General features: G+C 35.6%; 1 protein-coding gene across 11 annotated transcripts in view; it reads right to left on the bottom strand.

The window, feature by feature from the left end:
- NAV3 (neuron navigator 3) overlaps positions 1-16056 on the bottom strand; it is an 872565-nt gene that overhangs the window by 188116 nt on the left and 668393 nt on the right. For all 11 annotated transcript variants that reach the window (XM_017976235.5, XM_078336921.1, XM_054238645.2 and 8 more), the window contains one exon: positions 4208-4323. In XM_017976235.5, the coding sequence (XP_017831724.1) occupies positions 4208-4323 (116 nt within the window). The remainder of the gene's footprint in view (positions 1-4207; positions 4324-16056) is intronic.

The following is a 16056-nucleotide window of genomic DNA, read 5'->3' as shown; positions in this document are numbered from 1 at the left end:
ATTCTAGGGTATCTCAGTACCTTATTTGTTATAGTTAGTTAGATATTGTGTCATCTAAATTTTTTCAGTTTCTGAATTTCTGACAAAAGTAACAAGAGTTCAAATACTGAGAAATATCCCAAAAGTTGACTGATATACACCAATTATCTCTGAGTTCAAATGGAAAACAATACTTTTGGTGTCAACAAGATATTATAACAAATAGAATATCAGGGCATCAGATATGAGGCATTAAAAAGGAGTCATGAATAAGTCTAAGGTTTTAAGGTTGCACAACTGGAAGGATGAAATTCTTAATCAAAATGGAGAAGACTTGGGTAAAGAGTTTTTGAGGGACACAATTTTTTAGGTTAATATTAGACGTTCAGTTTGGGATACACTATATGTTGTGTCTATGAGATATTCAAGGGGAAAGATTGTGTAGACAATTGGATATCTGAGTCCAGAGTTCAGTGGAAAGAACTAGAGCAGAGAGAGACATTTTTAACCTATCAGAATATAGATGACATTTAAAGTCATGAGATAGTATTATTAACATAAAATCACCAAGGGAGCATTTATAGGCAGATATATCTAGAAACAGAGACCTGTTTAAATCATAAGAAATCTTATGATCATTTAAATCATAAGAAATAATCAAGAAAAAAGTGTAACTAGAAAAGGAGACCAAGAAGGAACAGCAAGGTTTGAGGAAAACAAAGGGTTATATAACCCTAAAAAGTATCTTAGTCCATTTGTGATGCTATAAAGGAATATCTGAGGCTGGGAAATTTATGAAGAAAAGAGGTTTATCTGGCTCACTGTTCTTTAGGCCATACAACTGCTTCCAGCATCTGCTTCTTGTGAGGGCTTCAGCCTGCTTCCACGCATGGTGGAAGGCAAAGGAGAGCTGTTGTGCACAGATTATATGGTGAGAGCATAAACAACAGAATGAGAAGGTGCCAGGTTATTTTCAACAACCAGTCCTTGTGGAACCTAAGAGTGAAAATTCACTCATTCCCAGGAGAATAGCACCAAACTGTTCATGAGGGATCTGCCCCTGGGAACCAAACACCTCCCACGAGGCCCCACCTCCAACACGGAGGATCAGATTTCAACATGAGACTTGGTAAGGCCAAACAAACTATATCCACACTATAGCATCAAGGAAGAAACCTTCTTAGAAGAGGACAACTAGCTGCTGCAAGGTGAAGTAAGATGAGGCCTGAGACTTGATCCTTGGATTTGGCCATGTTGACACTAACGGTAACTTCAATAAGAGAAGTTTCAATGGAGAAGTGGAGCTAAAAGCCCAAGAGACTGTGATTGAAGCCTACTCTTTCCATAGTGTGCCATAAAGAGAAGGAGATAAATGGAAACAGTACTTGAAGACAAATTTGGGGTCAAGGGAAGTTGATTTTTAAAATTAAGGTTGCAGAAATGATTGTATCCCATGGGCTAAAAAAAAGTGATTTGGTTGGGAGGTAGCTATTAAAGAGAAGAGAGAGTAACCCAAGTAAAAGCAGAGTAAATAGGTATTAAATGGGTATAAATGTTATACTTGGGTAGATGTAATAACAGGGGTTTGTAAACTTTTCTTTGTGTTTTGCTTTTTTAAGTGATGTACACATCAAGGTTATCAGTTAAGAGAAAGGATGGGACTGGTGATGTTGGACGTTTGAGAAAAAAAGATGTAAAAAACATAGAATGACTGCAGGAGAATTACATACTTGAGGTTGGTGGTGACGAATGTAAAGTGAGTTGCATTGATATGTGATGTGCTTTTTCCTGGTTCATTCATTGTGGGTATAGAATAGGTGGAGATTTAATGTAACCAGGTCATGATTACATCGAATGATTACAATAAAGTGAGAGAGAGGCAAGGGAGTTAAGAGTATATAAAACTAAAATTACATTCACTTATTACAGGAATTTAGCTGACTAAAGAGAGAAGAAAAATATGCAGTGGTTTGTGTGGAACAGTAAAAAGTGGTAGGATCAATGAATTAGAAATCCTAGGGGAATCATTGCTGGGGTCAGGGAACAAAAGGAAGAATATTGAAATGATACGAGTTTATAATCAGTGAGACTGTGGTGCAGGAAAGTGAGGTCATAGAGAAGTTGCAGTTTCTGATGATGCCTAGATCTAGGGTATGATCGTGAGAAGAAGCAGCTCAGGAGGGATCGTAAGACAAGATCATGGGAGGAGAGGCCAAGGTGTAAGGAAAAGCATCTATGTAGATACTAAAACCTAAGGCAGAAATGGTAAGAGAGTGATAGTGATCCATAAACTAAAATTTTAAAATGATGAAAATACATAATCTAATTTCTTTGTGATAGTCATCTTATCACTAGCCTGCTCACATTTCTTTAGCTAGATTTCTTCAATTATAGTACTCAAGTTATAACTTACTAACTGCAAATAATATCATAATTCTTCCAGGAAATCTCAAGTTAACATTGAGAGACATTTTCACTATCCCACTACAGGCTGATTTTAAACAGATGATAGTGGGATTAACACAATTAAGCTTTATCACACCATTTGTTTTTGTTTTCTTTCTTTTATTGTATTCTTATCTAAATCTTAGACTGAAATCTATGATTTTATGTAAACAATTCATTATTGCTGCAAAATGTTATGCTCTCTAATAAATCCATTAAATTATAATATTAATTGCTAGTTTATATTGACTTTCAGGTATTATATTAAAATCAGAATGTTAAAGGACATATCAACTAGAAAAATGAAAAAGTAATCAAATGGTAGATAATAAGAAAGTGGAGAAAAAAATCAAATATGGACTATTTAACCAATCAGACATACTGTGATATATTTGTTTCTGAAAACAGTGTTTCTTGGTGAAATTCACATAAAACTGCAATTCAAACTCTACTAAATTAATTTCTTCCACAGATTTGGGCTCTAGTACTTAATATGCATATTGAAGACATTTATGTATAAAAAATAAATGAGGCATACACATCTTCATGCCATGCTAATTTTATACAACTCTGGTCATAATACACACATAGCATCGTTTTGATGATGGTACTACCCAGAGTTAATGGAAAGTCAACACATCGCCCATGTATTTGAAAAATCTACAATTACTATCTGCATATCTATGCCTTGGTATTACCATTTCTACCCCTACCTAGTACTGGCCCTTTGTTGTAATCTCCATATGAAACCTCTGATGCCTAATGTTATCAACTAATGTTGATTTCAAGAAGTACTATTGGAATGCTGTTCTGTAAAGGTTGTCAATATCCACTGTAGGATAATGTAGTCACGTCTAATGCTTGCCAGAAGTTTTTCAGTTTTGCTGAAGTGGGGAAGTTTCTTCACCCCCAAATTTGTGATACAGTCATCATGAGCTTCCTAGCAATACTTATACTTTCAGTATTTGGAGTCTACAATAATTTTTAAAAGCTAAATAATTTATTTAGTTTTCTTCATTTGAATTTAGCTGTGAATACACAAGGCTTGAGCCAGAGATTTACTGTTACAACAGGCATACCTCCACTTTCATGCATTATTATACTTAGGAACAACAGATAAAGTACTCTTAAATCTCTCATCCTTTAAGGGCAATGTATTTGGCTAGGAGGTTACTTGGTTTCATGAATATAGATCTATATGTAATGAAATTATACCAGATGCCTTCCATATATGCTTAGGCTTACTGGACCCTAGAGAAAACATTGCTCTTAGGCTCAGCATCCCATTGTATACACACCAAAAACCTGATAACTGTGTCTGGGGTATGTATTTTTTTCACATCATCAATATATAATAAAATATTTTCCTAATTAGAGATTTTTGGAATAGTCATTTGAAATCACCTTGTAGAAATGTTTTCAATAATACAGAATTGATGACAGAGCAGGCTGGATTAGCCATAGAGAATATACATGGTCAATCATTAGTTTATTTTCAATCTCCAGATGTATTATTCAGGTTTTCTTGGATTTTATTCAACTTGGCTGAGGGCAAAATGACTTACAGTCTTCACTTCTGAAAGGACTACCATTCCTTTTAGAGTAACAAAGAGATTATCTTAAGCAGAATAGCCAAATATCTAAAGATTTCTGAAGCATGAGAGGTACATAGTCCATCTTTGCATAAAAAAACAGTGTACCACAAACATAATTTAATAAAAAGTCTTATAGAGAGAATACAAAAATTCCTAGGTTTGAACTATGCATTGATGAGGTCACTTACCAGATATCTCCTCCAGGCACTGCTTAGCAGTCTTACTGTATGATAAGTCCATCTTTGTAGGACTGGTACAGGAGTCAGCCGATGGTAAAGAGGTACTTTCATTTTCTGAATGTGCCCTGAAATTAACCATGAAAATAGAAAGAAATAGCAATTATAGACACCAGTCACTCAACAAAGTGGAAGTTCTACAGTACAAGAAAATATTAATTACAAATTTTTCATCAAGGTATTTCTTTATGACTAATATGTTCAAGACCTGTCTATGTATAGGGCAATTTTACTATTTTTCATATATAACCTAAGCGGGAGTGAGATATTTAATTAGCTTTCTTAGACTTGTCTAAATATGGAAGCTTATAATTACCAATAGTTGGTTAAAAATTGGGGGCAAAATACTTAAAAAGATTCAACTTATTTTGCTATTTTAGAGAAAATATGGCCAAATTATGTTTTTGTGAGAATAATTAAAGTATTAAAACCATACCTAAAATTATTTTTTTACATGAAAATCCTATAAAATATTTTTAAAATATCAAAGATATGTAAAAATAAATAATTTTGCTCTGGCCTATATATATATAACTATCATAACTTAATTACCAAGATTTTGGAACAACTAAAGTCAGCCAGAAACAAATTCTCATTCCTAAAATTACCTTTTATATCATCTGTTTCACATTTGTCTATGTACGTACATGGGTATGAATTTACGTGTGTGGTTAAGTTGTAACATTTTGTCTAATCAACTGGACAAGGAAAATGTGGCACATATACCCCATGGAATACTATGCAGCCATAAAAAAAGATGAGTCTGTGTCCTTTGTAGGGACATGGATGAATCTGGAAGCCATCATTGTCAGCAAATTGACACAAGAACAGAAAATCAAACACCTCATATTCTCACTCATAGGTGGGTGTTGAACAATGAGAGCACATGGACACAGGGAAGGGGGCATCACATACTAGGGTCTGTTGGTATGGGCTACGGGAGGGACAGCAGGGGGTGGGAAGGTTCGGAGGAATAACATGGGGAGAAATGCCAGATGTTGGTGACAAGGTGATGGAGGCAGCAAACCACCTTGCCATTTGCTTTAATCATGCAACAACCCTGCATGATCTGCACATGTACCCCAGAACCTAAAGTACAATTAAAAAAAAAGTGGCTACTGGAAAAAAAAAAAGAAAGAAAGAAAAGAAAAGCACTCAACTAAGGTCCTCAATACTTTTGATATTCTGTTTTTCTTTTTTGGAGGCAGAGTCTTGCACCATCTCCCAGGCTGCAGTGAAGTGGCACAATCTTGGCTCGCTGCAACCTCCACTTCCTGGGTTCAAGTGACTCTCTTGCCTCAGCCTCCCGAGTAGCTGGGATTATAGGTGCCTGTCATCAAGCTCAGCTAATTTTTGTATTTTTAGTAGAGATGGGGTATCACCATGTTGGCCAGGCTGGTCTTGAACTTCTGACCTTGGGTGTTCCACCTGACCTGGCCTCCCAAAGTGCTGATTTACAGGTGTGAGCCACCCTGCCTAGCCTACTTCTGATATTCTAATCTTACTTCATGCATTGTTTCTTCCCTTTATGCACAGAGAAATGTTTTAAGATACACTTTCTATTTGATGCAGCTTCAAAATCAATGTATATCTGACCCAAACTAACACACATTTTAAATGTTCACAGTATGAAGTACAAAGACACAGAAGAAGGCAAGCTAATATAACAGGACCGCACAGTGAACTGTGTTCTTTATATACATCTCATTTGCCTTACTTAGAGCCCTATTTCTATTAGCAGGTGTGGGCTATGACAAGTGATCTTTCAATATTTACCACTTTAAGAATATTTACAAAGAATGTTTATGTGTAATGAAAAATTATATTTTTGAATCAATGTTTAATTAATATTTTGCTTTTATTCTAAACTTGAGTTTTGAGAGAAAAAGTGCAATCATTGATATCTGAAATAGTCAATATTTAAGTGACAGGCCTAGAAACTGAAAAGTTCCCTCAGGTTTTAAGAAAATATGGAAAACTACATGTTGTATGTATGGATGGATGTGTTACATATGTGAATTAATATATGAAAGAAAGAACCATGCAAGAAACTTTCCTATACAAAGTTGTGGCTTGGCCTCCAATAATTTCTGACAGACTATTCCTATTTTATTCTAGCTTAAAACTGAATATAAAGATCATAACAAAATTAAGAAAGAAAATATACTATTCAACTGATTATAGGATATAACATTAAGGCCAGAAAAAAATCCTCAAAGTTGCTAAGTTTAAAAGATATTTTAGTTTTCAACTCATTTGACATATTGACAGCATTTAGAACAGCAGACCCATTCCTTCCTTTATTAAACTTTCCTACCTTGGCTTTTATGGCAAAAATTCTCCAGTATGTTTCCCATATTCTGTGGATTCCACTTTATTTTTCTCCTTTACATAATCATTAAATACTGTGGTTCTGGGTAACAGAAAAAGAAGTGGGGACACAGAGAGCAGAAACTTGGGAGTTCAGCAAAGGAACATCCTACATTTCTTCTAGTTTTTGTTTATAGTCTCTCTGGATGAACTTAATCATATTCATTATATTGGTTATCATTTATTTATGTCTGAATTCTAAAATTCTAACTCTAACACAGCACTTTCCTCTGAATTCCAGATGTGTATAAAGACTGTCTAATTGACATTTCTTCTTGGTTGTCACAAAAATATGTCGGAATCATTTATAGAACTGAAGTCATAATATTTTATTAAACCTGGTCCTGATTTGTTCCATAAGGGTTACACCAAACCAAAGCCCTCTGGTGAAACCCTTATGGAACTTACAAGACCTCGATGGTTTGGTCCTGTGCAACCCATGGGATGATGATGGTCTCCAGTATCATCTCACCCAAGACTCCTATCTTTTCTCTTTACTGTGGCCACAAGGGTCTTCTACCCACTTCCCATAGCTGCCGGCCTAAACAAGATCTTTACACTTGAGTGTTTTCCTCCCCACATCATCCAATTGACTCTTTCCCGGCAAGTCTTAGCTCAAGTGACTAGTTCTTTAAAAATCTTCCCTAATTTCACTGATTAGGTGAAGTCTCCAATTATAAGCACTTGGTACTTAGTACTCCCTGGACCTATTTTTTACAGCACTTCATAGTCTTGTGATATGGGATCAATGTAATTAATTGATTAATATTTAACTCCCAGATTAGAACCTATTCTTCATGTCTGAACTCACCATTGTATTCCCAGTGTCCAGTCTTGTGTCAGAATGTTTCAGTCAGCAAATTTTTTATAAATGTATGAATAAATCATATTAGCCATAATAGTAAAACAGAATTATTGGTGGGTAAAGCATATACAAGAAAGAGTAGCATATGTGTGAAAATATTGGGTTTGGGTATAAAACTTGGTTCCATCATGAAACAGTTATAAGCTTATATGATGTTGGCAAGTTACCTCACCTCTCTGAACGTGTTTGTTCATCTGTAAAAATAAGAAAATATGCCTGCATTAGAAAATAATTGAGAAATCAGCTGTTTTTACAAAAAGATTGGAAAGGCATTCTCTTGAAGCATATGAAATTCTGGTCAATAGTAAGGAGCAAATATATCTGCTCTTTGTGTAGTCTGTTTCTTTCTCTTCTGGACCCCAGTTACTTGATTATCCCCCATCTCCTGACAGTCACTCCCCATTCATTTCTAAAGTCTGCTTAAGTCTGTTCTCCTACCTGGCTTAATTTATTGTGGTCTACTCTACCCCCGCAGACCTCTTCCTTAGGCTCTTGTCTCTGAATGAAGGGAAAAACAATCCTCTGAAGTGTTCTAAGGATTTTTATTACTTGCTGAACAAGTTTAAATGGAGAGTACGTAGTGAGATTGTGGACCCCAGGGAATGCTGACTGGCTGCCTGCCAAGAACTGTCACAGAGGCACAACACCTTGTTGAACTGGCTGGGAGCCAGGGTTAAGCTCTGGTCCTGTAGACTTTGTATTCACAGATTCATCTTTCAGAAGCTGAGTCACATTAAGCATTTCACTGAAATATTTGTTTAAAGACCAGTACTAATTGGCTCCTATGAGAACAAGACCAACAGCTGTCACAGGAGCCAGAATGTTTGTGGCCATGTTACTTGAACAAAAACAAGCAATGGAGAAGGATTCCCTATTTAATAAACGGTGTTGGGGAAACTGGCTAGCCATATGCAGAAAACTGAAACTGGATTGCTTCCTTACACCTTATGCAAAAATTAACCCAAGATGGATTAAGGACTTATATATAAGACCTAAAATCACAAAAAACCTTAGAAGAAAACCTAGGCAATACCATTCAGAACATAGGCATAGGCAAGGACTTCATGATTAAACACCAAAAGCAATGGCAACAAAAGCCAAAATTGACAAATGGGGCCTAATTAAACTAAAGAGCTTCTGCACATCACAAGAAACTATCATCAGAGTGAACAGGCAACCTACAGAATGGGAGAAAATTTTTGCAATCTTTTCATCGATGAAGGGCTAATACCCAGAATCTACAAAGAACTTAAACAAATTTACAAGAAAAACCAAACAACCCCATCAATAAGTGAGCAAAGGATTGAATAGACACTTCTCAAAAAGAAGACATTTATGCAGCCAAAAAACATACAAAAAAAGGCTCATCATCACTGGTCATTAGAGAAATACAAATCAAAACCACAGTGAAATACTACCTTATGCCAATTAGAATGGCAATCATTAAAAAGTCAGGAAACAACAGATGCTGGAGAGGATATGGAAAAATAGAAACACTTTTACACTACTGTGGGAGTGTAAATTAGTTCAACCATTGTGGTAGACAGTGTGGTGATTCCTCAAGGACCTAGAACCAGAAATACCATTTGACCCAGCAATTCTATTACTGGGTATATACCCAAAGAATTATAAATTATTCTACTATAAAGACATATGCACATGTATGTGTATTGCAGCACTGTTCACAGTAGGAAGGACTTGGAACCAACCCAAATGCCCATCAATGATAGACTGAATAAAGAAAATGTGGCACATGTACACCATGGAATAGTATGTAGCCATAAAAAAGAATGGTGTTGTAGGGACATAGATGAAACTGGAAACCATCATTCTCAGCAAAATGACACAATAACAGAAAACCAAACACCACATGTTCTCAGTATGTTCTCACTTGTATGTGGGAGTTGAACAATGAGAACACATGGAGGCAGGGAAGGGAACATCACAATCTGGGACTTGTCGAGGGGCAGGGGGCCTAGGGGAGGGGTAGCATTAGGAGAAATGCCTAATGTAGATCATGGGTTGATGGGTGCAGCAAACCACCATGGTATGTGTATACCTATGTAACAAACTTGCACGTTCTGCACATGTATCTTATAACTTAAAGTATAATAATAATAATAAAAACAAACAAAACATTCTATCTCCCTCTAAGAAAATCTGGAGTAAAAGAAAATTCGGAATGAATTTTAGCAGTATAGTTTTTGCTTTACTAAAAGCAAACAGCTCTTAAAGAAATTTCTTCAGGAGCTGACTTGGGGCTATCTTCCTCAGTATGTAAGACTTTATACTTACTTCCATTGGTTAAGTTCCCACTCCCCCTGTCTGAGACATGCTTTTAAAAAAACGCTTTATTCTTACTTGTGACAGCTCAGTCATGTCTTGGAAGCCTTTTAAAAATTTGTATTAATGTGGCAGTGCATATTTTTGGCTGATTCACTCCTTTTTTGTCTTTTAGTTTAAATCACAAGAGACTCTTATTTAATTTCTCTGGTGTATTTTTCATCGACTTCACTAGATGAGTGACCTACATTAGCATTAATATGGAAACTGATTGATGAGAGGAACATGGTGAAGATAAACTTCAAATCATTATAAAAAGGACTCAGATGTCATCCTTGGTTTATATTCACATGTAAATGTGACCAGAAATATCCACTAGCCATTCATTTCTCTAGTATTTTCACTTCATAATTAGTTACATCAAAATTAGATTTTAATTCCAGTTTATAGAGGACTAATCAATGCCAACTGGTAAAGATGTAGCTTTTATAGAAATGATCAAAGAAATTCAGTTAAATATCTGAAGCCTCACAACATACCCTCTATTTTATGCATACTTTGTACCAGTAAAATAAAAACATTTGAGTTGATTCAAGAAACAATTTATAAAGACTTCAAAATCAAGAGTGTTCTCTAATCAGAAAGTACAGTTTGACAGATATAGTGAATATTAAACTGATAATGCATTTGCTTCATATTAATTAGAAAAAGAAAAAATTTGTATCATAATATTCCCTCAAAATCTTCAGCAACATGGTCCTATGTAGACAATCTTACTCTGCATTTACAAATGGTCATCATGTTATGAGTACCTACTGAAACTATATGATATAACATTGTAAAAACACTTTACCTAGAGTTAATTAATTTCTTTACTTTTTGAGATAGGGTCTCAATCTGTCGCCCTGACTGGAGCGCAAAAAGTCAAATAACTTGTCCTAGGTAACAATCTGATAGATGCTTAACCAGTACTTGAACCTGGCTGCATGTGAATGCTGATCTGTTAACTACCCTACAGTTTAACTCCACCAAAATGCCCCTGAACTATTTTATTGCATTTGAGATTCGCTTAACTAACAGACAGCTTAGTCATTGCGTCTTTGTGATATACTTACTAGTCTAACCTAAATGTTATTCTTTATGTACTGATCACTAAAAGGAACTCAGTAATAAATCCTAGACACTATCCAACCTCTAATTTTGAATGTCATAGATATGAATGTTTACATATTGATTTATATTCAAGAAATATTTCCCCCATGTATTCATCTTGATATAGATAAGGTCACAAATGTAGACACAAGTAGAACTAATTTGAGTCAGAAACATTAACTAATGGTATTGTAATTCCTGTTTATAAACCCAATGGAAAGGAAAGAAAAGCATATCTTTCAAAAACCAGTAATGTGCATGCTTTCCTATTTCCTTCATACTGAAGAGGCAGACAGGTGAAAGCCAGGGCCAAGGCCGAAAAAATGCGGGGGTGAACAGAAGTCTAGTGTGGATGGAAGATTTGTTCAATTCAGGGGAGTCTACCAAATAAGAAAACATATTGAGAATAATGCGAGCCAGGTTTCTGGTGGGTGACAAAATGAGGCACAAGTATGCAAAGAAAAATAAACTCTGTGGTGTTGAAATGGAATTAGAGGTATTATGAATGCATGCAAATGTGAATAATTGTGTTCAATTATAACAAATTATAAATATAATATTAAAATAAACCATGATTAAATGTGTATGTATGTATGTGTATATATACACACACATATATTTCTTGGTTTGGATTACTAAGAAAACATAGGAGCAAAGAGATCTTGGTTTCTAATATCACTCTATACAAAAAATCATATGAGCTTTTTAAGTAAAGGAATAGGATCTAAAGCCAAGTAAGGGAATGTACAAGATGAGATAGAACACCTTGAGTCATAAAGAAAGAAAATTCTCAATGAGTAGTAGGGCATATTAAAAGGAGACATGGCCAGCTTGAAGCAGCTCCCAGTGACCAAATCTTGAAAAATTAAGCACCAAAGTAAGTTGTAATAGCAATGAATTAAAACAAATACAGTAGAAATCTATTTGTGCATACAATTTAAATAGATCATGGGGAGAAAATAGATCATGGGGAGAAAATATATCTCTTTCTTTTTTTCTTTTTCTTATTTTACTTTAAGTTCTGGGGTACATGTGCAGATCTTGCAGGATTGTTACATAGGTATACACATGCCATGGTGGTTTGCTGCATCCATTCCCCCATCACCTACATTAGGTATTTCTCCCCAGTATCCTCACCCACATAAAGTAGAATGCCATAGAGCAAATGCACGAGACAGGATGGAATTAGAAAACCAGTGGCTGTCTATAACAGCACATTATTAATTCAGTCAAGAAAGGTCAATGTATGCTAAAACTTGTGCGTGAAAGTAGATAAAAAGTTGAAATTTTACACACAGTCTCAAAATATCTTTCCACAAAAATACATTTACATACAACTAGAGACAAATTCACTTTAGAATATAAAAATGTGGCAGATATTATCTTAATCAAACAATCAAATTCAACACTACCAAAATGGAAGATATTGATATTCATATCATGAAACACCCAATGAAATGTAACAGGAAAAACACAGCATCATTTTGATGACACTCCAGACAAAAAATATATATAATATGTATCTAATATGAGGAATTATAAGACAGACCCAAATTAGAAACATTATGTGAAATGCCTAGCTATTACACCTGTAATCCCAAGGTGGGCAGATCATGAGGTCAGGAGTTTGAGACCAGCCTGGTCAATATGGTGAAACCCCATCCCTTCTAAGAATACAAAAAATAGCTGGCATAGTGGTGTGCACCTATAGTCCCAGCTACTTAGGAGGCTGAGGCAGAAGAATCACTTGAACCTGGGAGGCGGAGGTTGCAGTGAGCTGAGATCACGCCACTGCACTCCAGCCTGGGTGACAGAGTGAGACTCCCTGTCAAAAACAAAACAAAAAAATGCCTAGCCATCTACATATCAATATCATGAAAGTCAGGGAAAGGATAAACAATTGTTCCAGATTGAAGGATATTATGAAGACGTGTCGACTGGATGCAACATTTATCCTGAATTACTAAAAGTGATCATCTTTTGTGAAACTTGGTGAAACTGGAAAAACTTCTCTGAGTGCTCTGGGAGTATTGTACATGAGAGTTTTTTGCAGCATTCTTGCAAATTATCTGTAAGATTAAAATTGTTTCCAAAAACATAAAATAAAACATCAAGAAAAGAAACAACAATGGCTTGCTTAAGCAATCTTGCCAGGAACCTTGTAATCAAGCACAGAAAAAGTAGTTTGCAAACCTCTCTGCTGGGAAAATGCCAACTCATGGCAGTGTTCTACACAAAAGTACCTCTTGTAGCAGTGGGTCCATATTCCATCTTAAAAATACTGCAGTATGAGGAAACGTAAACCACTACCTGACGGGCAGATACGTAACATATCAAACCTAGCAAAAGACAGACTTGCAAGCCAAGCATTCAATAAGCCTTAGTTTTAACTGCTAACAAATTATGCCCAGTTCACATAAAACCACTACTGTGGTATATTACGTAGAAGTAGCTTCAGGGCTTGCAAAAGCATTACCTGAATGATGGTAAAGGTTCCACATTTCAATCTTTGCAAACTCACAGTTCCTTTTCCTCCTCATTGTACTGGCTCAACAAATAAGCCAAACCTAAAACCTTGTGTGTAAGCATTTTCACCATTCTTTGCCTTTTGGAAAATAGCATATTAAAATGTCAATTACTCTATCACATCCTAGGCAAATCTGTAGTCTCATGAAAGTAGTTTATACTAAAAATATCTTCTGAGAATTCATGATGTGGTCGTATAAAATACAGCACATTACATCAAAAGAAGGAAAAACTCTAAATTGAGATTTTCTTAACCTAATTTTAGTCAAGTGTGTATAGAGGGTCTCTGCTTATATTTATTTAATGGGCTTAAGAAGCATGATATTTTTCTCCTTATGAATAGTTCCTTGCCTTATCTAGGGTTAGGTATTTTTCTTTTCTGAGAACTGCTCAAATCCCTGTTTCTGCTCTTTGCCTCTACATGTTTGTTTTATGTCCAATGCATTGTTTTCTTGGCATTTACTACAAATGGTCAGAAAAGAAAGAACGTACACTTCAAAACAGAAGGTTATAAATGTGGGTAACTGATATTTTAAAACTTTGTTGGAGGCTTCTAAAGAGACAGGTTTAGGGAAAACACACAGGTCTCTCTTTTCTCCATAATCATCCAATTACTGCACTACTTTATTTCACATGCCCTTGGAAGCATGTAGAATACAGCTGAGATGTAGTGCATGCAAAAGCAATGGAAGAAAAATGACATATGGGAAAAAGGGAGGTATTTTTTGAAAGTCAGAGGATGTATGATAACATTTTTTAAACCTCAGGCAAGAAAAACAGGTTCAAATAATACAGCTCGGAGTGGACAGCAAGAAAGAAGAGGAACAGTAACAAAAGAAGTTTTAAAAAAAAACAGTGGAAACACCTTGCTGTTCTCCTTTCTCTTCTTTACTTCCAATAACTGGAACCTCCTTTGAGACTTAACAAACCTACCTAAATTCAGTAAATTGCTCCTTCATCTATACATTTAACCTTGTTCATCCTACTCTGACCTCTCCCACAAACAATCCATTTTACATACTGAAGAAAGAGTAAATTTCTGATGATGCTTTCTACACACATGCTTACATGCATGCATGTACATATGCATACACACACAAATATATATACATAAAGTCCAATATCTGACATTCAATAATTTCAACTACAACCAGGCTCCAGTCAGTCTTCAGTGTCCAAAGAAACTGATCCATTTGCTGACCACCCTACATATCTTGTATTGACCTCGTTTATGTGGTTCCTTCAGCCTTGTTTCCCTCCCTATCCCCCTCATCTCTGCTTTACCAAATCCTACTTATCTTTCTGGACTCAGTTCAAGTGCCACTTTTCCTGATTCCAACTGCTAAAAGTAATCTTGCACTTTTTTGAAACCTCAGAATAACAAATCTAGTTTACTCCTGATGAACTTTACACTTCCAGCTGAATTTTTTAGTTCTCTTTGAGCCTGCCTCTTGTCTATTACATTGTGGACAATAAAAAGAAAATGACATAAGATGCATGATTTTTTCACTCAACCCTTGATGTCTCATGCATAAGAGATATTTAGTAGGTAGTTGTTGGAAGAAGATAAAAAATAAGTGAATGAATATGCTGAAGAGAAGATACTGTTTAATTCTTTATTTTAAAGCTGTTTATATTTCAGTTAAACCCTCCCATTTATAGGAAGTGAGAGACTTCAGAATATCTTTCGTGCCAGTGTACATTTTTGGCAGATTTTAAAATTCTTCTATAGCAAGTGATTCTAACACACGACGACAGTGTTTCATGCAACAATTTGTATTTGATATCTACTGTGGGTAGGCTCAGTCCTGGGCAATTCTGCTACTAAGTAAGAAAGACAGGACTCTTAATTTTGATGAGCTTATATTACAGTAGGAGGTGGCTGAAATCATACTAGCCAATAAGTAAACCAAAAAAGAACAGATGATAATAAACTGTATAAAGAAAATACAAGAGGATGATGAAATAGAATTCTGACCAGGGCCATAATACATATCCCCCTGGATTAGATGGTTCGAGACGGTTGGAGATCAGCAGAGTTCTGATAACAAGACAGGCCTGCAGTGATCTAAAAGACAGTTGTTACAGGCATAAATAAACACATATGTCAAAGATATGTTCTAAAGCAATATAGGTTGGTTTTTTGAGAAAGAGAATGAAGGCTGAGATACAGTGTACTGGGAGAAGGGGGGACTGCGTGTAGCTGTGGGGATCAATCATGAACAGGGTACTAGATTACTTAGAACCTCAAAGGTCACAGTACAATGTTTGTTTTATTTTTTAAATGTAATTGAAATCTAATAGATGGCTTCATTAATTATAATAAGATATCTGATTTATGCTTTTAGAAGGCCGGAGTGCTAGCTGTGTGAAGGCTGTCACTGTAAGGAGCCCAGGGTGGAAACTGGGAGACTCATTGGAAACTAGGTGAGAATTGGTGGTACTGCTTGGACCAGAAGACAAGGGCTGGAAATGGAAAGAATATCTGATTGAGGGTATGATTTAGAGGAAGGGTTAGGAGGACTAGCTGGATATGTGATATATGGAGTAGGAATCATTGAAAGAGAAACACAAAATCATATTATTTTCTTTTTTTTCTCCTTCT

Source organism: Callithrix jacchus, chromosome 9, assembly GCF_049354715.1.
Source record: "Callithrix jacchus isolate 240 chromosome 9, calJac240_pri, whole genome shotgun sequence".
In the NCBI taxonomy this organism is placed as follows: domain Eukaryota; kingdom Metazoa; phylum Chordata; class Mammalia; order Primates; family Cebidae; genus Callithrix; species Callithrix jacchus.
The sequence above is the reverse complement of the archived record's forward strand: the minus strand, read 5'-3'. Positions and strand labels throughout refer to the sequence as shown.